The sequence below is a fragment of the Sander vitreus genome, chromosome 9 (assembly GCF_031162955.1).
Source record: "Sander vitreus isolate 19-12246 chromosome 9, sanVit1, whole genome shotgun sequence".
NCBI classification, from domain to species: Eukaryota; Metazoa; Chordata; class Actinopteri; order Perciformes; family Percidae; genus Sander; species Sander vitreus.
In genome coordinates, this window is record NC_135863.1 from 29,468,788 (window position 1) to 29,494,663 (window position 25,876).

General features: G+C 42.6%; 1 protein-coding gene across 2 annotated transcripts; it reads left to right on the forward strand.

The window, feature by feature from the left end:
• Positions 1-25,098, forward strand: b4galt6 (UDP-Gal:betaGlcNAc beta 1,4- galactosyltransferase, polypeptide 6). 2 transcript variants are annotated; one of them, XM_078259561.1, is made up of 9 exons: positions 1-782; positions 7,519-7,635; positions 16,153-16,266; positions 18,388-18,512; positions 18,655-18,771; positions 18,927-19,114; positions 19,303-19,425; positions 19,676-19,777; positions 22,384-25,098. In XM_078259561.1, exons 1-9 carry the CDS (start codon positions 668-670, stop codon positions 22,529-22,531), a joined length of 1,149 nt encoding a protein of 382 aa, XP_078115687.1. In that variant the 5' UTR covers positions 1-667; the 3' UTR covers positions 22,532-25,098. The 2 variants fall into 2 exon arrangements, with proteins under 2 accessions (XP_078115687.1, XP_078115688.1); XM_078259562.1 differs by lacking the exon at positions 22,384-25,098 and adding an exon at positions 22,246-22,300.
• Positions 25,099-25,876: the final 778 nt, after the last annotated feature.

Consider the following 25,876-nt stretch of genomic DNA (forward strand, 5'->3'; position numbering starts at 1 on the left):
GGTTACGCCCACCGGAAACGGTCTCTGCAGTGCCAGCAGAAAATGAAAAGGAGAAGGACTCGACATCTCTTTTATTGAGTTTATTTCTCATATAGATTATCCTGCCCGTTTGTGTTTTGAATGCCACAGTCGTGCGGAGACACCCGGTGGCATGACTGGACTCCTGAGTGCGCGGTTTGATGAAGTAGTGCGCCGCCTGAGCTGGAAACATCGCGCCGGCCGAGAGTAGAGCTGTGTGGGTGAAGGCAGAGCGGTCCTGCCTCCTTCAATGACCAACCTTCAGTGCTGGCGATAGAAGCTTCGCTGGCGACACCGTGACCATGGAAGGCTACCATGAGTACCCTTAATTAGGTTGCTGCCCAGCTCTTAGCCCGTAGGATAACGGTTTCACTATGGCCGACCGGCGGTGCTCCATGCGCCTTTTAGTCGCCTGATATTAACCCGACAGGCCTGCTTTTTCCATCTGGAAGTTTCTTGGCAGGGGAAAGCAGGCCAGCTAGCATCGCTAGCGTTTGCCTTTTCCGTGCTGCATATCTGGGCTTTAACGGTGCAGATTTGCCCATGACCACATCGTTGACACTGCAGTCCAACAATTCGGGGACTTTTTAATTCCAAGAAGTATTTTATGGGATTCATATCGGCGAATGAGAGACAGGCCTAAGCCAAGATGGTGAACTGGAGGCGGCTGCTGCGAATGTCCAACCGATCGTTTCTGGCCTTCATATTCTTCTTCTCCATGTCCACCACTTGTCTCTACTTCATATATGTGGCTCCTGGAATAGGTTAGTTAACAGATGTTTACACTAAACGCTTCACAAGGTAACAGTTAATGTGATTATGTCTGGATTATCTTCTGCATCCCTACAAGCTCCAGGTGAACGCTAAACCCGTTAGCGTAAGCTAATAGGCTAACTACCGCACAGCTAAAAGGTCCACCCCAGGCCATGATGTCCAGCTAGCCCCCCGCTATTTTGCGGTGGCAAAAAGCAAAATGCGTCTTTCAATGACAAGTGGATGGACATAGGACAGACGTATTGTCCCCCTCGTGTTGGATTTATGGATGATATGCGCTTCAGCTGGCGTTGCACATCTTACATGTGAATGAATAAAGTGTTGTTAATGTCAGGGGTTTGTACCCAGGATCAACACAGCATCCCGGGCAGGTTGAGCCGCTCCATGCCTCAGCTTTAGAGTGGGCTAAATGTCCCAGTATTCACCATCCACCATCTGCACATGAGTGTTGTTGAGAATTCCTAGTTTGCATTAGTCAGCGTTTACCGCACAGTTTGTCTCGTTGGAGAAAAGGTCTCTGAAACACTATTTTGATAATTATGGGACACTGGACTCTGGTCAACCTGCCAACACACGCTGGCTGTATGTCAGTAAACCTCGTGTGATGTGATGACTACTAGAGCCCATTCCTAATTAGCAGTATAATTATAATAATAGCACAACGCAGCCCTGATGTTTGACCACTTAGACGTGTCTCCTGGTCTATGACAATATTGAGGGGGTGTGTGTGTGTGTGTGTGTGTGTGTTGCAGGCTTTTACTGGCAATCAGCGGTGGTCATGCTTGAGAAAAGAGGCAGTTCTGGGAAACGAAGACTGGTGTTAGCCCGAGGGTAGTTGTGTGATTGTAGATAAAGGAAATGAGGTGGTTTTGTGTTCTGTGTTAGTTGGTTTGGGGTATTGTGTTTTCGCTGGTTTTGTTGTTAAGTGCTGGATTGCATTCTAGAGTCTGTAAAGTAAATCTAAGGGGCTCATGTGTTTGGACCTCTAGATTAAGATTTGGGGGGGGGATTTACCCAGTATTTTGTTGGTGTTTGTTACCAAAGGTGGAAGCAGCGAAACACATCTACCCTTATAATGTGATCAAGTATTATATTATTATCGCAGTATTTTTAAAAGTGTGGTCAATATGTTCAGAAAGCCCTGATAGGCTTACACAAGCTGAAATAGTTTCAAAAAGTGTAACAGTAAACAGTTTATTATATTACAAAAAATATGGGCACAGCCTTATCAAAAGTGCAACTTTTAACATCAAAGGAGCAAGGGTTCAGCATGTAAACACCTTATTTGTCAGGAACATTTCCAGGATTGCATGTTTTAAATAATACAAATCCAAACATTCAAGCTAAGACATAAAGAAAAATACGTAAACAAATCAAAGAAACACCACTAATTATATACTTGTTTTCTTCATAATCAATTTAAATGTAAAACTGTACACATGAACACTTTAAAGTAAAATGAAATGATCACGGTGTTCGGTATTAAAACGGTAATTGTTATCGTCAACATTTTTATCACGGTTTACCTTTTACACTGGTAATTGTTACATCCCTAGTAAGCTTAAAGGTGCAGTGACTGACCCTATGTTCCAGTAGAACTACATGAAGCAGGTACTTAAAAGTAAAAGTAGTGCGATTTGCAAAAATCCACCGCTCCCTGTTCAGATGCATCAATCAGAGCCAGGGGGGGGTGTCTAACTGTGTGTCAATCACTGCTCATGCACACGCATTCATTCTCCCTTGTTGGGGGGAGGGTCTTAGGAGACCGTTTTGGGCTTTAGCAGAAAGGGGGGGAGGGACTGAGAAGTTGTTGATGTTCAAATTTTTTGGCTACGTCCTGGATCTTTGCAATACTACCCACAGCACCTTTGTAATAGCCATATTGTACACAATGTAGCCATATTTCTACCATCTCTGTTTGTGACTGGCACTGAAGCTGGGCCAACACATTACTAAGACATTTGGGTTGTTTTTGTGTCACCCAGCTGTACGCTGCATGTGGTTTTCAAATTGCAGGCAGTTGATTGCTGTAGCTAGTTATAGTAGAGGTAGCCTAATGTGTGTAAATCTTCCAGTAAAGAGTCGGGACATGATTCCTCGGACAGTGTCCGGAGTTCACATGTGAAAACGGCTCTACTGTATGTTGCTGACACATATGCTGCAATCGGGTGCTGCCTGAGTTTTCTGTATAGTACAGACTGACAAGCTTGTGTGGATTCTCAGCCAGTCTGGATGACTGTGTTCCACCACGCTCTATTCAACATCCAGCTGAACTCAGGACAGTCATTTCATGCTTTGCTTGTTCTGCCTTTGCTGTGACAAATGTGACTTTTCAAGCATGTGTGCAGTTGGGAACCAGAGTACAGTACATACGTGTGTGTGTGTGTGTGTGTTAGCCTGGCAGCAGATATAAAGGGAAATATGTATCTTTAAAACCCCCTCGGCCTTTTATCCTGAACTGAAGATGACGCTGTTTTTGGTTTACATTTTGACTGTTATCACCAGCTAATAGTCTGTCTTTGTCAGTAGCATTATCTCAGCTCCAGCCTGATTTGACCTTCCTGTTCCGATAATATTGTCATTCTGAGACCATTTTCATCTAATATAATGATAATGGCATAATAATGCAGGTACACCTTTTCAAATATATATCAACTTTTATTTCTAAAGAATATTGAACACTGGAACTGGAAGACATTTTAAATATCCACAATAAATGAACAAAACAACCAAAAAACGATAAATAAAATGGACTCTCAGTCTCTGTTAACAAAACATGCACTGGAATAAAAACCAAAAATTAATTTTTCCGGCCGCGATATTTTCCATTTAAAAAATATCGAGCTCATTTATATTTATCATGCGATTAATTGACTTATTGCATGTTGCGACAGGCCTGTTTCCTCACGCTGCATTCACAATGACTGCGTCGGCTGTCAGACAGTACGGCAAAAACACAGGTATGCCTATTCATTTTTAATGGGGGTAGGGGGTCTAGGCTGCGGCGGGGGGGGGGGCGATTAAAAACCGCAGCGGCCTGCAACAGAAAGTTGAAACAGAGTCAACTTTTGTAGAAACTCAACCCTGTGTCACGTGTGCGTAAATCAGACTTGTCGGTGTGTTTTGAGGCGGTGTGAGAGTCCCGTACAGGAAACGGGAAACATCACTGCCTCTATTGCTGCCACAAGAAAGTTTTTAAAACCCCAAACACAAGCAGTGAACTGCCGGGGAGTTTGTGGAACAGCTGACTGTTTCCTCAGTCCCTCCGTCTCTTTTCTTTCTGTCTTTCTCCGGGAAATGAAGCTGCCTTCAGGTGCGCTCGGAAACGTCCAGAGGCCTGTACTACGAATCAAGATCAACATGCCCTGGATTTATGTCAGTTACCCGGCTTCACCTAACCCTAACAACCGCGGTCCTGCATAACCTGTGTCACGACGCTGGTTATCAACTAGTTCAATCAACCCAGGTGTTTGCACAGCACGACCAATCGCAAACATCTACCAGAGCCGCATATTTTACATAAGAAGAGCACACTATAATTCTACATAAATATGAAGAACACGGACACGATTTTACAGGCAAAACGCTTATCAATATCACTTCCCCGTCAGTCAGGCACAAGATCTGACCGTAATTACACTTGGGCTTTCCATAAACTGTCGTTGCTTTAGCCTTTTATTTCAGTTGCAACCCTGGCAGTGGGAAGCGAACGTGAGAGCAAATAAAAAATATAAAAACGTAATTCAAACCGCTGTGCGCGTTGGCAACACACGGCTCAAGAAGCCGACAAACAGCCTATACGTAATTCCCTCCGCTGACAATCTTTCATAAAAATACCCATCAGGGAATGTTTACGGGGTTGTCGCTCTCTAAATGTTTTCACTTTTATGAGCGCACCGAGCTCCACCTGACCTTCCAAGAACGGTGACGCCGTTATCAATCCAGTGCTGATTGGTCAGTAGGCGGTGCTTTTTCACCGGTTGATCTCTAATCGCCAACATAAGCTGCTCCCGAGCAGGTTAGGCGTTCAGCATGAGTTACCACGGCGATTTTAACCCGGTAACAAGTGATCCACCGTCGTGATACACGAAACCCTGGACTGAACCTGAAGTTACCTCGTTAACGCCAAGCCTCCGATCTATAAACCATCTGATGGAGAAACAGTAAATCTACTAAAAAAGTAAAGTCTATTCGTGCTACATTGGGGGATTAAAGTACACAACAGGACGTGACACCCAGCGTTTCAGTGACGCCCACCGTTGCACAACCCTGCGGAGAATCACCAGGTTTGCTTTTTGGGTATGTGAACGCAGCCTTAACACTAGAAGTGCCGGAATTCCATAAGTACTAGAACTGCCGTTAGCGGTCATTTTGACCGCCAGATTCCAAACTCTGTAATCTCTCATGATACATACCTAATTGCGATATTGTATTGTGTGTTGTGTTAGGATATCTTTAGAAAAACGTAATAACACCGAAATGTACATTTTAACGAGTTTAATTATACATTTGAGTAGCAATACGTGTTTCAATAATTCATATCATGGCATAGTAAACCGTAATTATTTCATACATTCATATCCCGAAAAAATATGGTGTGGAAGTTCATTCAACTTAACTCATAACAGCCAAATGACAATTAAAAGTATCTTATTTGAACATTTAGCTAGAGCGCCCGGTGTTTGCCTTCTGATTCAGAACTGAGTCCATCCACGCCGTAGTAGCCTACGTTACCGACTCTGGCTTTGCCTTCGGCCCATCGGTGATGCCCACACTTGTTACTTGAGACCGCTAGTTACGTTTCTCTGACAGAGACTATGGCAGTTACTAAGCAACCAAGCTGCATCTTCACCCGCGCGAAAAATTCTAAACGATACCGCGAAAATCCGAGCGGTCAATATGACCGTGTATGGCCGTGTATGACCGTGTATGGCCGAAATAGGTAAAAGTGATTTGTATTTTCTTTGCCTTTTTGTGTAATGTATGTAAAAACAATTTACATTTTTAAAATACAGACTCTTTTAGGAAAAGTCAGCCAGCAGCCGGATTGTATTTTTTTTATTCAGCAAAGTTATTACACATATAAATTTCAAAACGGTCAAAATGACCGTCATGGCCGTTCTAGTGTTAACGGCGTCTCCTGCTCACCAACCATGGCTGGCTGCTGCTCTGTGATAAGACACTTATCACCCCCAAACTCGTTCACAAGCACTCAGAAACTACCAGGGTTTTGTAATATGACGAGGTATGTATGTATGTACGTACACTGTAGAACGATGTGAATGTGTTAACCCTCAGAGATACTGTTTGTACCCTTTTAAATACTGTGGATGAGTTAGACCTTAGACATTGTAGTTACTGTTACAAATCAACGAGCAGGGCAGCTTTATACTAATATTAGAATATATGATGTACATTGATTTGTCTTATTTAGTTTGTTCTATTAGCTAAAGCAAACATGCTTTACTTTTTCTTTTTTTCCAATTGTTTTTTTTTCCAGAATATTTACAATATCACATTATTACATTTACTAAATCACCAATATGATCTGAAAAATGTTTTTGTACCTATTACCCACCGACATGTTTTGAACTTAGTAGTCAGGAAGTGAAATCCTCCAAACTCAGAAACACTAGTTGAAAAGTAAAATAGTTTTTTGTGGTTAAGATTTTTTAGTGGTTAAGAAGCTCTTTTCAAATGTTTCCTGCTTATGAACTAGTGAGGGTCTGTGTCTGTTTGGGGCGGGGGGGGGCGTTACTACATCTGCTCTGCTCTGCTGGTGTCTGTCTCCAATTTTAGCGGCAGCTGGTTTGACCACGGAGATACGAGTGACGGACGGCAAGCTTGACTGCAGTCTGTTACTGTGAGAGAAACACTGCAAGCTGCTACAGTTTGCTGCTCTGCTGCATCGCAGATGCATCCCAGAGTACACATAGTTGGTGCGTTTCGAGTACGGATCGCGTTCTCGCCACAAACAAACCGCTCCAGGGTTGGATTGAAAGCGTACCGTGACCACCTCCTCAAGCAGGTCTCGGTACGCTTGTTTGGTGCGCACCAGAGTTCGATTGCCGCGTTCTCACCTGCCCAAACGAACCGCACCAGCGGGGCAAACAAACTCTAGTTCGATTCAACCGAACTAAAGGCTGTCGGTGTGAAAACGCCCAAAGTCTCTCTCCTATCAGGTCTGAATAAAGTTTCACTTCACAGATGGATTATCACCCCAGCAATGTTACCTACTGCCTTCTTCCCATCTTTCCTTTTCACTAAATGCAAACTATTTGAAAGTATGGTCTATATATATCAAAAAGATCTTAAAACATTGATCCAAATCAAATGGACATATTGCAGTCAGTGCAGTCATTAATTTCAGTTAATACAAAAGTGGCCGTGTCGTTTACAGCTCCAATGAATATTTTCTAGACAGCTGGGATGCTACAGCTTTACTGTCCTCCCAATAGTTCAAATGTGGAAGACAGTGTTCATATGTATTGTTGTTGTGTTAACTGTGGATTAAGGTTGTTCCAGTGTCCACTTCTGTAGTTGTGTTAAATAACTTTCACTGTGTTCGAGCTGCAGCTTGAGAATCCAATGTGTTGTTGTGACTGACTAGAGTAACGCGTTAAGTTGTGTTGGACAAGAACTGAGGGCATGTAATGGCTCTCGCTACAAATGAAGCAAATGTAATTGAGTATAAGTCTTAACTTCTTTCTCCTGTCTTCCTGTCAGCCAACACGTACTTCTTCATGGTGCAGGCTCAGGGCATCATGTTGAGGGACAACGTGAGGACCATCGGCCAGATGATCCGATTGTACACCAACAAGAACAGTACACTCAACGGGACTGGTGAGTGATACACACAGACACCTTTCTTAGCTCAATACAAAGATTCTACACCCAGTATATGAAGAGGAAAGAACATTGAGAGCCTGGCCCACATGTACCAATATGCATTGTACAGGAGAGTAACAACCAGCAATCAGACCATGTTGGCAAGTGTCTTTCAACACCTTTTCACATTCACCGTTTCTACTTTCCTTTCAAATGTCCAGCCATGACCATCGCTGTGTGGAGATGGTAAGACTTAAAGTTTAGCAGTAATGGCAGCCACATTTAACAGTGACCACAGTACTACAGTTCAATTTATAGAGCGCTCTTCTAGATTCTTAAAGCTACAGTGCGTGGTTTCTGACTCCCCCATGAGGAATTCTAAGTAATGACAACAAAACTTTCGCTACATTCACATATGATACAAGCCTTTTGTGATCGGGCACCCTAACTGTGTAATTACAACCTCCGGGTCCGTCATGTGATGCCATTGGGCCCAAAAATAGTGTTTTTTTTTTTTTTTTCAAAAGAGAGTCTGTAAATCAGTGGATAACGTTTTTTGAGGAACATCAACTTCCCTGTACAAACACTATGTACCTTGTACAATAGCTCTTATAAACTCTGTAAAATGAGCCTGAGCCCCTTGGAGGCGGGGTTCAAGGAAACGCTCTATAGGCCCAGTCATTTTATACACAAAGTCAAACTTTTTTTTGGCTTTGTGTGCCACCGAGCAACTTTAATCGGCCTCCAACTCTCTTATTTTTAATATACATCCCTTATTCAAACCGAACAACAAAGCTGTTTGAACTGCTAGCTTAGCTTATAGTCAGCTGCAAATATGGCTTGACCCCAAACAAATTCTAACAAAAGATTTCTTAGTGGCTTACAGTAGTATCAGATGTACTTAAAAACATACTAAAAGTTTACCAAAGTTTGACTCCAAGAAAGGCCCCATTTTCAAAATGGCGGCCGTCAGGTCCTTAAAATGACCATTACTCCTTTGTATTCCTCCTAGACCAGGAATACTATTCCAACCAAATATGTTTTGGCCATGTAATATTCTAATTAGCATATTTGCATGATAGATAAGTGATTACAAGTACAAGTATATATTAAAGCAATTGGTTACAAGCATATTTATGTGAAAAATAAGGGTGAATACAATTACGTAGAATTTAATAATACAATTTCCCTTAAGTAATTGCATATTTCTCCTTTCTCATATCGTTTGAATATATCAATTAGAACTGTGTGGTACTGTAAAATTAGTCAAAACAGGGCTGCCACGTGAAGGCTCAGTACCGCTAACCCCTTTTTTTATTTTTTTTTTATAGATTTTTAAAATATTTTTTATTTTATAATACTTTTTTTTATTTTTTTTGTTTTGTTGCCTTTTTTGTTTTTTATACTTTTCTTATGTATACATATATTTTTCTATTTTCTTCAGTTTCCTCTTATTCTGGATTATTTTGTATACTTTTTTTGCACTGTGACCTTCACTAGATTTACCATTAGTCGTCACACTCTTCCTCCCATAGAGGTTGATTATAGTGATTCTCACAATTCCCAACTTGACATGGTCCACAAGCAGGCAGGCATGGTAGTCCATATGCCCTGCAACTGCACCGTTGTGTTCGGCAATTACAGTGGATCATCTGCAGGAGGCTTTCTGGGGCAGCAGTCTTACTGGTCATAACTGGCAGGAACCGGTTGTCCACCAGTTTCCATCCCCAATCCACTGTGTTCATGTCACCTTCCTTTCCAATCCACACCATGATCTCGAAGTAAACTCTCTGGCAGTGGTATTTGGTTGAGGACTCAATTGGAGGCAGACGTTATGGGGTAACAAATGATTTGGCGGTAGCGATTTTCTTGCTTAAAAATGTTGTAGCGCAAAGAGGCAAGTGAATCGGTACTCTTTCCGCCAAACAACACTGCCATTGCCTTGGTCCCACGGTCCTCTATGACATTCCTTGCTTGATGTGGGAGCAGAAACACAGTTGCAAAGGACTGGACGGTTGATTCACCATTCACAAGTTGACGGTGGAATGCTGTCTGTTTGCCAACACTAAAAGTGCGTGAAGTTGTATCACATCCTGTGAAGGCATGAATAAACAGCATCTGGGAACACAAGTCAGTACTGAATCTCAGTACTTAAGTAAAAGTACAAATAACCAGAGACATATTTGCTTTAGTAAAAGTAGAAGTACCACAATGACAACCCTACTTAAGAAAAAGTACCTGATTTTAAATTTACTTTTAAGTATTAAAAGTAAAAGTACTTGCATAACGATTTATTCTCTTAATCTTATTTGCATATTACCATTTAAAATGGTAATGTGCAAATAAGAAAAGAAGTTGGTTAGTTGGTTAGTTTGCACCTTGGTCAGTGAGGGCACTGTGTCTAGCGACCCGTGATTTACAAAGGGGTGGCTCATTTATTTTGATGCTGAGCTTCCAGTAGCCATACTGTCCACTACCACAAACAAGGCCTGGCTTTTAAAAGAAGTTCCTATCCTAACCAGCATAAAATGGAAATATGTTGTTAGAATCGGAATGCGGTTGGTTTTATTCATGGATGTATTTTAAGTTTTATTTCCTTTTTAACCATGGGAGTGTAAGCAAATAGTGTGTGAAGCAGTGGAAAAGGGGGAGCGGATGTGAAGAGGTCCAGCCAAATAAATAAGATATGAACGCGTCTTACGCAGCCTGGCGGAGAAGTAAACGACGCTGTGGAGAGGCAACTATGATTTTAAAAACGGGAATAATAATAAAAAAAATAAAAAAAAATTTCACTTTTACCGGAGGCTGTATTACCCGAGGGTCAGTGGCGCTGCGCCCGGGCTCTGGAGCACCGGAGCCCGCTTGGAAGCCAAGGACGGATCCCCAATCCCGGTGCCCCATATTTATGGCAACCAAACTTCACTGGTGAGACAAACGTGTGACGGTCAGGAAGACGTTTTGGCAGGGGGGGGGGGAGAGAACTGATCAGAAAATGTAACGTTGTAGCACTGAACAGCTCCTTCAGTGACAGACTGCTGCACCCGCGCTGCGTCACGGAGATACCGCAGGTCTTTCCTGCCTGCTGCTGTCAGACTCTACAATCAGCACTGCCCTCAGTAGACCACATAGACAAAAATACACACACTAGGACTGATAAGACATACAATAAAACATGTGACTTTGCAGTTACTGTAAATACATTTTACTTTTTACTATTTACTGTACAATTACTGTAAATACATTTGACAATTTTAATATTTACTCTATTTAATATTTATTATTGTGTGTTAACGTGTGTCCTCTACTTTCCTCTTATCCCTTGCTGCTGCAACAGTGTGAATTTCCCCATTGTGGGATTAATAAAGGATTTTGAATCTTTGAATCTTGAAAAGTAGTGGAGTAGAAAGTATAGATAATTGCTGCAAAATGTAACAAAGTAAAAGTCAGAAGTATGCACTATTGATTCTACATAAGTACACATAAATGAAAAATGTACTTAAGTACAAATACTTTGTACTTCGTTACATTCCACCACTGGCTATAACCCTCAAAAACTGCTGTTGCTTTACCATAATGGCGTATGGTAAAGTCTGCATATGACTTTACCATTTTTCCATACCAAGCGATGAACCAGGGAGCCACCGTCAAGGACATAAAGCTCAGTTGGTGGGATGGAATCCAGGACAGTTTTGTTAGATTTCTTGCTTAAAGGAGAATTCTGGTCAATTCTAACCCGTAGCTCTGTTGTTTGTAAATTAGGAGTACTGTCAGTAGCGAGAAAAACGAAAACAATCGGTGCTGCCTACACCGAGTTATCCTCCTGCTAGGTTTTGCACCAAACAGGGCTTAAACAGGGCAAGTTAGCCTCTAAACATGTTCGAAATGCCATTACAAGTGCTTAGCCATGTGCAGTTATTCCTTCCAAGGGAACACAGCGAATTTGACTGCAGTAGATGTGACAGGCATAAAAGTTGTGTTAATCCATACCTCTGTTGATTTCATGCTGTCCGGTGACGTCCACACTAGTCGATTGCCGATCTCATACAATCCAATATTCCAAAATGCCTTTTTTTTTTCACACAAAAAACGATTTGCAGAGGTTCTCTCTATAGTAATGACTATGTATCAACGGGCTGTAACCTGACACCACAGTGGAGCGAGCAGAGCTGCAGTTCAAGAGTTCAACAGCTAGGTAACCTAGCAACGGCGGAGCCTGTCAGCAAAAGCAGGGAGGAGCTCACAGAGCTAACAGACGGAGCTTGGAGTTAGATCAGGACTAATATGAGAAAACGGTTCGAGTTTGTGCCTTTCCAAATTGCAGTAACCAAATGAAGGGATGTTTGAGCTTGAGCTTTCACCGTCTACCCCTCCGCAACCGGGAGATTTTACAGTTTTGGCTGGTTGCACTTCAGCTTGATGTGCAAACTCCCTTGCGAACATTACGTGAGAGAGATTACCTTGTTTGCATTTTGATGAGGACGACGTCACCGAAAAGAGCGCCAAGTCCCGGTATCTGAAGGCAAATGCCATTCCAAAAGCGAAAAGACCCGCTGCACACAAATTGGAGGTAACGTCTTTATGATTTATACTTTCCAAGGCTAAAGTAATTCTCACTTTTTTTCTTGTGAAGAAATGTTTCGCGGTGTTGGTGAATTCTTGAGAGAAAAAAAACACCACTAAATGTTGTAACTCCCATTACTGAGATAGTATCCCGCATATGATATTAGCGACATGTAAGTAGTAATGAGTTATATTACTGTGTTACAGCAAAAATGAATATAGCTCAAGCCAGGTCACATTATATGAGCATGTTCTAGGTAGAGATGTACCGATACCAGTATCGGTATCGGCTCCGATACTGCCTAAAACACTGGTATCGGTATCGGGAAGTATTGGAGTTCATGCACCGATCCGATACCAGGTAATAAAGCCCTAAAGAAAATCTACGTTAAAGTAGTTTATTTGTATTCTTTTTCCGTTATAACTGACTGTCAAACTGCATAATAAAAGAAAGTTCTGTGACGTTCATTGTTTGTGTTTGTTCATATTTCACAAAGAGTTTAACCTGAGCCAGACCGACAACAAAGATAAAAATAATATCACATTCATACAGGGATAGTAGTATATAATTGTTAAAACATAAAATATATGACACACTGGTATCGGATCGGTACTCGGTATCGGCCGATACGCAAGTTCAGGTATCCGAATCGGTATCTGGAAGCAAAAAAATGTATCGGACCATCTCTAGTTATAGGCCTAGGAAAAGAGTAATGAACAATTTTTTCTTTGTACACTTCAGACTATGTTGCAGCGTGATTATGTATAAAACCACACACTGCACTGTACATACTTGACATTGATTGTGATATTGTAATTTCCTTTTTGTTGAAGTAAAGACACAAAAGCACAAATGTAATGTGTACTGTTATATTATAAAACCACTGATAACAGACAGGTGCAGCAATATATTATAGAACTGTACAATGTACTTATTCTTACATTTTATTTATTCTTACAATTTACTTGTACAATATACATGTTCTTACTTTTTCCTAATAGAACTGTGCAATTGCTTTGTTTATTCCTAGTAATGGCAATACTAAGTATTACTAGAAATCAAATTATTAGACTCAGAAAATATCCTCTGCCTATTTGAATAACGTGTAACTTTCAGTGGGGGAGGGGTGCTCTTGTCTGACCACTGCTAGAACACAGGTAGGCAAAGTTCTTCTGGTGCCACGCCAAGGTGCTCTCCTCTCAGAACCCACTCCAGAATCACCCGGTAGGCCACGAGTCTGCATTGGCTGGGGGGAAGGGCGAGCTTTGGTTATTTCACTAAAGAAGTGACGCATTTATTTATAATAAATAATAATACATTTCATTTATAGAGGGCTTTTCATTGTACTCAAAGACACTTTACAGTAAAAACCAGCACTTATAGCACATTAAAAACAGATATGCAATAAAACCAACACATACAACAGGCATATTTAGAAGCAATTAAAAACAATAAAAACCGTAAGCAGGTGAGAAATGTAAGATTATTGTATGTGGAAAGCTAATCTGAAGAGGTGTGTTTTGATTAGTGTTTTGAATGTGTATTTACAACAAAAAGCAAATGTACCTAAGCTAGGACAGAGTCACGAAAGCCTGTTGTACTCACTCAGACAGCTGGCCAACTGGTAATAGAAACAAACAAAGAGTTAAAACCTTACAGTAATCTCACAAAATCATGTATTCCATAAGTATGTAATCATGTCAGTGCAAATTAGACAAGTCCAATGGACTCATAGACCCCCGGCTCTGGGGTTTGTGCTGGCTGAACTGGAGTTGCAACAGCCGCCAACTGAAGGACTGCCTCCAGAGCTGCTGTACATTCTCCTTCTGCAAAGTAGTCTCCAATGGCGGGGAGTGGACGAGGGACCGCGGGGGGGGTGGGGTGCTAAACTAAAGCGAACTAGCTAACTGCACAGTGCCTGTTGGAAATCATACCAACATTTCAAAATGTCTGGGAAATAATCAAGTTAGTACAATGTGAACATGAAGAGGAAACACACTTGAAGGCTGATGAAACACTTTTATCAAAATATCTGCCTGATGAGCATTTCTTCTGGTCTGCATAATATCGCAGCAAATTAACCATGTCGCATGATTTTAGAACTATATTCCAAAAGTCTATTACAAAAGTTATCATTGCCCTCTCTTTTTAACCAAAACACACAATACTGATTCATGACAATCAACATTGGGAGTTTACACAGTGTGTGGGAAGGCAGCAGTGTCATGGCCTGACAGTGTGAATATAGCCCCATTCTGGCCTTTCGCTAGGTTTGGGTACCAAACTCTGGAGTTTTTAGGGTACCGACGTCAGTACTACAGAGGACCGATTCACGTTAAACCAATTAGTGCCATATTTAGGTACCTGAGAGCGCACAAGCTTGAGTTTCTCTGTCCTCTGTATGTTGACAGAGAGCGGCTCAGCGCCGAGCTGCAGTGCAGACTAAAGCATCAGTTATACTGGCGCGAGACACCGTGGCTTCGGCCTCCATAGATGGAGCGCGCGATATGAGCATGCACGGAGACATTAATGCTCAACGCATTGTTCTTTGCAGTATTCTCAAACACCAGAGGGCGTACAAACAAAATAATCTGTGAGTAAGCAAGAAGTAGTAGAGAAGTAGAACACGGAAGTAAAGGAAAGCAGGCTGCCTGGCAACAGTAGTAAACACATCCATGATAAACACTGACGTACCATGAAACATTACATTTATCTACTCTAATTATTAGGGGTGCAACGGATCACAAAACTCACAGTTCGGATCGGATCACGGTTTTGAGTCAATTTTCGGATCAGCACAAAAAAGGGAGAATTTATAAGATTTATTAAAAATGTAATAACTTATAACATTAATAACTTATTTCACCAGTAAATTGCTATTAAACGACTAAAACATAAGAAAAGAGTATTTTACAATAACTTCAAATGCACCCCGAGGTTTACCAGTTTCAATTAAACGCAGCATTTAGTCCTGTCTGTGTTTTTCCTACAACAGCAGTGACCATAGTGCGTTTGTGTCTTTAGCTGCAGACTGTTGGACGTCCCGGTGTTGGAATCCTCTACAGTGAAATATAGTCACACTTTCAATTACAGTCAAATTCGGAGGTGCACGACCACCCGCCACAACAAATTGCGGAGCCCTCGCACTGAAACGACATATAAACTTGGCTTCAGAGAGACTGTGTCGCCTCTGGAGCTTGTTAAAGTCACAGGGAGTCACAGCAATGCCGGTAACGCGGATGCAAGTGTGGTTACACTTTTCAAAACTCCACACAGACCACGTTCGCTGCAATATAATATATTGGGCGAGGCGAAAGCAGCCGTGGTGCAGTTAACGTTTCCTCCGAGACAGCATTCTCTATGCCCTGGTGACTGACTGGCAGGCTGGAGGTTGTAGGGCAAGGCAACTTTATTTCTACAGAACATTTCAGCAACGAGGCAAATGCAAAGTGCTTTACATAAAACATTCAAGAGCATTTAAAAACGGTCATTAAAATAAAAACTGGCTAAAATAGAATAAAAGGGGAGACGGAGGGGTTTTATTTTTTCTAAAAAGAAGAAAATTCTAGAAAATAAATTTCTAAATAAATAACAAAATGTTATAAGTAAAACGGATAAATAGGTTTGGAATTACACCTACCAGTCAAAGGTTTGGGGTCACTTTGAAATTTCCATTCCACTCCATTACAGACAGAATACCAGCTGAGATCAGTTGCATTGTTTTTTTTTAACCAGGGTAGCAGTTTTCAGATTACATTATGTCCTTACATAATTGCAAAAGGGTTCTCCAATGTTTTCTCGGTTAGCCTTTTAAAATGATATCAGATTAGTAAACAGAATGTGTATTGTGGTAGTATTTTGGAAGTGATGGTGCTGCAGTACCAGTTTACAATCATTTAAGGAAAACCAACAGGAAATGTGCACCCCTTAAGAAAAGTAAGTACCTTCAGTGTGTATGGTTTCTTCTGCAGACTATCCTGACGGCAGTAACTCCAGTGAATACCTGGTGCAGCCAACCACGTACCTCCCTGAGAACTTCACCTACGCCCAGAACCTCCCCTGCCCACAGCGATTACCTTCTATGAGTGAGTAGAGCATTCCTTCCACTAGGAACAGGTTGTTTCAGGGTCAATGACTTCAGGGAATCATGATTTTGTGATCAATGATGTCAATGATTTTATCTTTTTATACAAGAGGCCTCTACTGTACGAGAAGCTGTGCTGCTTCATGCTTCAGTTAAGACACAAAAGGTTACAGGTGCTGTATTTTGCAGAAATATGCTAATCCTCTTGCGTGTACAGGGCTCTAGAGCGCAGCATTAACCTTAGTTCTGTGAGTAACTTGATGGAACAAAAGAAGAAGGGGGAGAACGCGCAAATAATAAATCAAGCTGTAAGCAGGCATTCAGATTTCAAACCTTTTAACGGCTAACTGAAGCGCTAATGAGCTCAAATGAAAAAAGGTCTGAGGCTTCACAAAGCCAAGCAAAGTCCCTTCAGCTGGTTTAATTCAGTTTAAAGACGGAGTGAGAGCGATCACACACCTGTTTGATCGTTCCAGTGTATGCAGCATCACAATAACTGGAGACTCGGAGCTGCTATCTATGGATGAACCAGGTGTGAATGTTCAGGACATGGTGCGGGATACCTCCACTGACTTAAATCAGGATTGTGTACCAATCCATATCAAGCTTCAGATTTTGGTTGATACTTGCCCCCAGAGCATGAGCACCAAACCTGTTCACCAACTTTTGAGCTACTTGTTTTTGGCATTTGTGGCGCCCCCTATGGGTCGGGCTCAGAATGCTTTGGCACACCGATTATCAAACAATGAGGGTAGATATCGTCCAAGATTTATGATGATTGGACTAATGGTCAATGAGTTATGGCCAATTTCCTGCTAAGCCCCTGCCCTTTGTGAAGTCTTCTAAATGATGGCATGTTTTTTGGACCGGTCTTGCCTAATTATAGTGCGTTGGTGCTGTAGTGGCTTAAAATCCTTCCAGAGCCACTTACCAACATAGGGGTATGATTCCAACACACAAAAGACCGAAACGAAAATCCATTTTAAATCCATTTATTTTCATTTCAGGTAGAGCGGTGTAAAAACTGTGTACGTGTGTGTTTGTGGTTGAACCCCCTCCCTACTATCAGACATGATAAAGGGTTCTTTTGCAGAAATATTAAGGGATATTCCACTCAAAACATGATTCTAGTTGTTTTCACTATATTGGAAATGTAAGGGAACTTATCTTAAGAAAGAAAAAAATATTTTTTTAAACGGAGGTGAGGTTCTAGGTCTTCATGTGTTTTGAAAGGAGTAGCCTGTCCCATAATGTAGGTTCATCAGTGAATGTAAAGTGATTCATGTTCAGAGTTAGTTAGTAAACCCGTCTACCACCCACTCCCGTGATGGAGTCGAAATCCAAAAAGTAGATGTCATTTCTGTTTTTCAGCTCATGCAAATTAAAGTTTAATTTCAGTATTTTCAACCAGAAACATATTTCCCCATGCATTTGTGTGTAAGTGACTAATGGAAACAAAAAGACTTTGAAATCGGTCCAGTGTTGCGTGAGAACACTGTAACCAGCAGCTGTGAACCGGGCTGCAATGTAACCCTACAGGACAAATGTTCACCGTCTGTTAGCGTCTACTAAAAGTTCAGTTTTTGCCGCTGACAGGCTCAGATTATTATTCTAAGTGTCTGACAACATTATGGGATGTGTTTTCTGATTGGTTATGATGGATCCACAAGTATGTATTGCAGTTTGTTTGGCAAGAAATAATGTTTTTTTTTGTAGGGTTGCCAATCTGATCCTAGGTGTCTTGTTTTTCCAATAATATTTAGTGATGATGATGGATTCTAGTGATTTAAAATAGGTGTAAATAAATGTAGGCGTAAATCCCTTTTGTAACTTAAAAAATACCGTTTGTTTAGTCAAAGTGTTCTGCAGAATTGATGTGATTTGTAGGCCTATTTCTAAGTTAATAGAGGCATGAAAGCCACAGTCCGATCCTTTGTGGATCATCACTCTGAACACCAGACACTGATGCAGGATTTATCTTCCAAACATCATGAAATCATCAAACCTGAGGGAGCCAATAACAGAGGGGCTGTGTCTTTACTAGTGCCAGCCTTGTGTTTTCCTGTGCAGTGATTCTTTAGTTGTGTGATGCTGATGTCTCGCTGGAATCATGTGTTCACAGAGGGCCTTATGGAAGTGAACATGACAGAGATCCCTATGGAGGAGATAGAACTCCAGTTCTCCAAGTTCTTTGACATGGAGTTTGGAGGCCATTGGAAACCAAAGGACTGCAAACCTCGCTGGAAGGTGGCTGCATGCATTTCACAAGTCTTCCAATTATATAAGAGTATAATGTCTGTGATGCAGAATGGATTATTCTGGGGGGGAAAAGCAAAGCTAGTAGACGTAGTATGTACGGGTGGATTGTTACTGTAATATTTGTCTTCAGGTGGCCATCCTGATTCCATTTAGAAACCGGCATGAACATCTCCCCATCCTCTTCCAACACCTCATCCCCATGCTGCAGAGACAGCGGCTGCAGTTTGCCTTCTACGTCATCGAACAGGTACGCGTGTGTGTCTGTGTGTGTACTGGTTTAAGTGGTCTTGTGTGTTTTTTGCAACACTGTTCTAAAGTCTTTTTGGGTAGTGAAGGGCGCCCATGACATCAAGTGTGTGTGTGTGTGTGTGTGTGTGTGTGTGTGTGTGTGTGTGTGTGTAGAGCGGGAGCCAGCCCTTCAACAGAGCCATGCTGTTTAACGTGGGCTTCCTGGAGGCCATGAAGGACTTGGACTGGGACTGCCTGATCTTCCACGATGTCGACCACATCCCCGAGAACGACCGAAACTACTACGGCTGTGGTCAGATGCCACGCCACTTTGCTGCCAAGCTGGACAAATACATGTACATGTGAGTGTGTCATGAAAATGCAGATACTCTTTTGAGAACATAGCAAATATAAACGGCTAAAGCTGTGGATCTAATGTTGAAACAAGTACAGATCTTCTTCTGTGGCACTGAGAGTTGACATGAAGTATCTGGACATGCAGTGCATGATGGACGATCTACATGTAACCGGTGCTTGTGGTTGCTTCCAGTCTTCCATACAGCGAGTTCTTTGGCGGGGTGAGTGGACTCACTGTGGAGCAGTTTCGCAAGATTAATGGCTTTCCCAATGCATTCTGGGGCTGGGGAGGAGAGGATGACGACTTGTGGAACAGGTTAGTCTGCTAAAGAGGGCTGTACAGTGGATTCACATTCACATGGCGTGTGATGTTGTTTGTGTGTAATCGACATGTTCTTAGCTTGATGTCCAGAACACTGTCAGCTGACTGTGAATAAATGTTAAGCGAGCGTGTCTGGGAGGAGAGGGTGCTCATGCTTCTGTCAGCAGGTTGTTAGTAGACTGTGAACAGTGTTTACAGTTAAACAGATGGGTGGAGGAAGTAATACAGCCTGGTCTCTCCTTAGGGTTCACTATGCTGGTCTGAATGTCACGCGACCGGACGGAGAGATCGGCAAGTACAAGTCCATTCCTCACCACCACAGAGGGGAGGTGCAGTTCCTTGGGAGGTAAGACGGCTTTTTGTCTCAGATCTACAATAAAGTCTCTATTCTAAAGAAGAAGCAATGCAAAAATGATTCTTTCATTTGTACTCCATGTTGCAAAAAGTAATTTAACTCCTTTAAATGAATGAATAGAAGAAGGGATGCACCGATTGATTGGCAGAACAAAGGGTGTCGGTTGCCTTGTTGACTGCCATCAGCCTATCTGCAAATTAGATGCCTTTCACAGATGGTAGCGCTTAATGTTAGTGTTTTTTTTATTTTTTTTATTGCGGTCGGACTCGGTCAGACTGCTACTGAGAAGAAGCCAGTGACTGGACACGACCAAAGGGTGCCATGCACGCGTGTGGGTTGTTTACAGTAAAAGGAAATGTCGGCCCACGCAGTCTTTGACAACCACAGCGTTTGAGAAAGCGAAAAACATTCCCCACAGACAGTGAGAAAACTGAAGGGATTACTAACAAGGTTCATGGCATCACATAAGCAGCCGTTTGGAAGCCTACACAGCCCAGTGGAGTCCATCTCCCAGAATGCACTGTGTCGTGGCTACACACATGGATGAGCTGCTGGCTCAGCAGCACAGCACAGCAGACTGACACAGATTTTGTTGGACTAAGTACTGAAAGTCATTGAATAGGTAAATGTTAGTGTAACGTTAGTAACATTTTAAAGCGGGTCATTTTCCGGTGAAAGAAGGATATATTAAAGGTTGTTTCATACATTTGTATGATTGATTTTGTTAATGTTTTTGTTAATGACGGGATGAATGACAGTTGAGTTATTTTTAATAATGAAGATTTCTTTGTTTCCTTTTGTTTCTTTTCTCACAAAAGAACATCAAAACATCTGTATTGGCTATCGTTGCATTCCTACATAGAACTTATTGTAGATTCACAGGAATGTAAAGTATATGTGACTATTGTAGTTCAGTCTGATAGGATTCCCACAGTACCTTCAACAGTCTCATTTTATATTATATTATTCTTACATTTTTAGGTGATGCTTAGTTGCATAAGAAATATCTTCCCACAGATTTAAATATCGTTTGGTTCTCTTGTAATATTTGGTTGTCCAAAGACAACCTGCTCTCACCATGGTAACCGCGTCAAAGACACAAAACAGTCCAGATGATGCTCAGATAAAGTCGGAGATCTCTATCTGTTACTCCTGGTAGAACCTAGATAGTAATGTTTTTAGTATCCAATAGGAAGCAGAAAAGTGGACTTTTACTTTGGTGAGCACTGAGCTACAGTGTACAGATACACTGAAACTACAGCTACTCTGTGAACAGCCTTATGGTTTCACACAAGGTGTCCAATTCCATATGAGATGGACAGAGATGGAGGTTGAGTTTCAAATGGTGTGTGGACATCCAAGAAGAAATGTCAGTCGGACAGGCTGAGATGCATGCTGCTACCTGCATTTCAGACTCGAGAAAGGAGAGAATTTGTTGGGTGTCGTCAGCGTAGCTGTGGTAGGAAAAGCCATGCGAATAAATGACAGACCCAAAAGAGTTGGTGTACAGAGAAAAGAGGAGGGTACCCAGGACTGAACCCTGAGGGACCCCAGTTGTGAGTGGGCAAGGTTCTGAGATAGATCCTCAGTTACCCTGTAGGTACAGTCTGCCAGGTAAGATATGTGCAAGGACAGCACAGAGCCTGATAACCCTGAAGTGCCGAAATGAGGATCTGGTGGTTCACTGTGTCAAAGGCAGCAGAAAGGTCCAGAAGGATGACGAAGAGAGAGAGGTTGCTCTAGCGACGTGAAGCTGCTCAGTGACAGCAAGGAGGGCAGTTTCATTTGAGTGGCCAGCCTTGAAGCCAGACTGGTGGGGATCCAGAAGGTTGTTCTGGTGAAGATGAGAAGAGAGTTGATAATAAATGGCACGCTCAATAGTTTTGGAAAGGAATGGAAGAAGGGACATGGGTCTGTAGTTATTTACCTCAGGCGAGTTGAGTGTGTTTTTTTTTGAGGAGTGGGGGTCACTCTTGCTTCTTTGAGAGCATTGGGGAAACAGCCAGTTGACAAGGAGGCGTTGATGAGATGGGTGAGGAAAGGAAGGAGGTCGGGAGCAATAGACTGGAGAAGGTGAGAAGGGATAGGGTTATGGGGGCAGATGGTTGGGCAGGCGGAGGTAATCAGGATAAGAACTTGTTTGGGAGATAGAGGGGTGGAAGAGGAAAGAGTACTGGATGTGTTGGATGGAAAGTTGAGTTCAGAATGTGTGGTGGAGAATGAAGTGTGTCATGTTTTAGGAAAAATGATAAAAGTATATATGTGTGAGCTCCATTCCCATTTGGTTCCTACTAAAGATGTAAATGGTAGCAGTAATCTAAAGCTTGAAGTTGCTGAACCCTTGTGACTTTTGGGGGGGGGCGGGTTTGTTTGTTTTTTAAGCAATCCTTAAACAGACGCAGGTCAGGCAGCCACAGGTGTATGTCCTGTAGGAGAGGAGTGTGTCACTGTGTCTGTAGGTATAAACTGCTGAGGTATTCCTCTGTCTGTACGTACTAACTGCTGAGGTATTCCTCTGTGTCTGTAGTTATTAACTGCTGAGGTATTCCTCTGTGTCTGTAGTTATTAACTGCTGAGGTATTCCTCTCTTTCTGTAGGTATAAACTGCTGAGGTATTCCAAAGAGCGCCAACACCTGGATGGCCTCAACAACCTCCACTACAGCCCCCACATCTCCCTCAGCAGCCTCTACAAGAACGTCACGGTGGAGCTGTCCCCCGAGCTCGCCCCCATCATAGACTACTGAACTGCCCCCAGCCCCTCCTCCACACCCCCCAGGCCACCCAGCTCCCCTCCGGCCTGGCCTCCCAGCGTTCAGCCGTTCAGAGGCAGAGAGGAGGGGGTGCACAGGCCGGGAGGGGGGACGAGGCGCACCATGTAATGCTGCCAAGAAATCCTAGCCAGGAAAAGAAAAAAAGAAAAGAAAATCCAAACCGAAAAAATGAAGAAGAGGCAGTGGCAAGTCTCTCAAAGTGTGTGTGTGTGTGGTTGTGTGTGTGTGTGCGCGTGCGTGCGTGCGTGTGTGTTTTGCATGTCTTTTTGTCTGTGCCAGCTTAGCTACTACAGGTTGACATAATTGTGTGTAGGTTGGAGGGCGCAGCAGTTTACTGCAAAGCCTTAATGTGGCAGAACCACAGCTGGCTCGGCTCGCACTGCTTCACTTCTCATGTATCACTGTCACCTTACAAGCCAACAGACAAGCTTTTTCTACTATCATTTGTTTTCTACATATCATTTTGTTGGGCCACAGTATTCCTTTTGAAAGAGGGATCTGAGTGAAGGTGACATTAATGTTTGTGATGTAAAAAAACAAAACAAAAAAACAACTTATTTTGATACGTGGTATTTATTTCCTCTGATGCAGGATGTTGAAGAAGCACTCCTGTCTGTGTTCGCCGTTTGTTTTGCTGCACTGCTGCTGAATCCGCATGAACATGTATGTAAATATCAGCCTCTTAAAGCTCGAACACAGAACACAAATATATGTAAATATGGGCCTTTAAACGCTCGGGCATATTACAGTGATATTCCAGTGGGTTTGAATTTTATTTTGGCAGCTACCTTCATAGGATTTAATAAGAGTGAGTGGTTTCTTCCTGACAGGAAGATCTTCTAACGATAAAGTATGTTTGGCTTAAAAAAAACAAAAACATGAGTATCCAAATGACATGATCTTTTGCATGCCTTAATTTATTTTGTTTACCAGATTTTGTTCTTTTCAAACCTAAATTATTTCGTCAGTTAGAGATGTGTATATTCTTAATTTTGCCTTTTGTTGTGCTTTGAGGTGCACTGTGTGAAAAGAGTGGAGCTGCTCCTCTGTACAGGACTGTGTCCACGCAACATGCTTTCATGTGTGAGTGTATATTTTCTGTCTGAGATGTGTTTTTATTTTTTCGATTTTTGTATGGTTTTTATTCTTATGATTGAGTGCTGGACCATGTGACAAAGCTCTTCACCGTACCGTACCATGCTGAGGTGTGGGGCTGTGTGTCGGACTGTGGCCAGAATGAGAGAACCTTAGCTGAAGCTACTGCTGTTCTTGAATGGCACACAATGGCTGTGAAAAGTTCAACTTCTTTGAGCACTATAAAGATGGAGAGAAACGTCTAGGCACATCATTTTTGACCACATGTTCACTGTTGAATATGACCATGAGTATGTTTGGACCTTGTCCTCTGGCCATTTCTGACCCGGAGCTTACATCCTGTCCTTTCGCACGGTCTCGTACCGTTACTTGCTTCACACTGTGCCAAGCTGTGGTCCTTGGTCTCCTGTAGAGGAAACGCACAGAAACCACAGCAGCTGTGTGCGGCTGTAAATATCTCCCGCTGTCATGAGTCGCACTTTTTAACGTAGTAAAAATGTCGCCACGACGGTCCATTTGTTACCTGTTCTGGAGGCGGAGTTGGCCCTGTTGTCATGGAGTTGAAGGACAGATACCTGTGCCAATGAAGATCATGTGAAGTGATTGAAGGCTCTAGATTAGCTACTAAATGGTCCTCGTGGTAAGGACTGAATTTAAAACCTTTATTAAACCGCAGATGGATGCCACGAGTCGTTTCAATGTCGATTCATTGATTGACAGAAAGTGAATCTGCAACTATAAGTCCACCTTCTCAAAATCGTGAATATCTTTTTTTTGTTTTTTTTATTACGATTAAGTGAATATCTTTTGGGTTTAGACAAAACGGGCAAATTAAAATGTGATGCTTGGTCAACGTGATTGACCAAGCATCTGCGTCAATATGATACGCTCCCACTAAGGGAGTATTAGCCCCATCTTGGGTCTGTCAGAAGACACCACAGTGTCTGGGCCTGTGTCTCCTGTCCCAACCAACAGGCTAATACAAAAGGTGACGCTGTGTGAAAGAAGACGTGTACATGTGTTTCACTTCACCCATGGCCTCGTCACCAAAGGGCTGATTGCACCACGTTTCCCACGGTGCTTCAGTGGTACTTTAATGACTCGCGGGCCTGTTTGAAAGCTGGACACACCACACCACAGCTGATGAGACAACAGATGGACGGAGGTTTTAGGTAGAAAATGGCCAGAGCAATGTTTCTCATTTCTTTTCTACAGTTTTCGAGCATTACATGGCAGTCAGTACACCAGGTCTCTCCACAAAAACATTGCAAGGCCTTCTGGGAAAGTCTTAATGCCACGGTGGATATATCCTGAATTCACCTGCCCCACCTCTCTCCCAGAGGCCCTTGCAGCAGCGGTCGCCATGTTTACAGTGTTGCCGCTACAGTTCGTCTGGCTCGTGTTGAGCCACAAAGCTTTAAAGGGGAACTGTGCAGTTTTTAGCTTAATTTACCTTAACTGAACAGCTTAGGAGTCATTGGAATGGTTATATGACTTTTTTCGGGTTGAATGGTGGTCGTCTCGCTTCCCCCCTAGCGCCTGTGAAACCACCCTTGCAACTTTCGGCCGCCGAGCCGCCGGCCTCAGCGTCAGGAAGTATCGCGTGATATCAGGTCTCGCGATGTAACGGATTGCTTCACGGCACTGCACACATACAGGAACCGACTGTTACGGGCTTACTAGCAGTCTACCTCAGTGGACGTGGCTCCGTGCGTTCGCCGGCTTCTTTGAAAACAAATGCACGTGGCCAGAGGGAGAAGATGGGAGGGGGGGGGGAGAGTCGCCAACATGTTTTTACAACAGTGTTGCCAAATATCTATTCCGAAGCTGTAGGTGGAGCTCTATAGAGAAACCTGCGAGCAAAAAGCGAGAAAACAGCGAAGAAATTGCCAAAACTGCATAGCGCCCCTTTAACACTGGTAAGACGTGGCTCTGAGGCCGTGCCGTTTCCTGTCTGGAGAACAGTGTTGGTGTTACGCCTTTCTTCGCTCAGTACCACATGATGAGCCCTGTTTCCAGGTGACTTGACTGTAGCAGGAAGAGGAGTATTACTCAGAGCCATAGAGATAGTAATGTCTTTCTCTATCACTCTGGTATTCCTGAGCAACAGCTGCTCACTTCATCTCATTAAACATGTCTCCATCACAAAGTGTTGAATTTCACAAAGTGACTCGCAGGTTTCTTTGACACCTTGTGCTTTAATTCCCTCTCTCTGTCTAATTC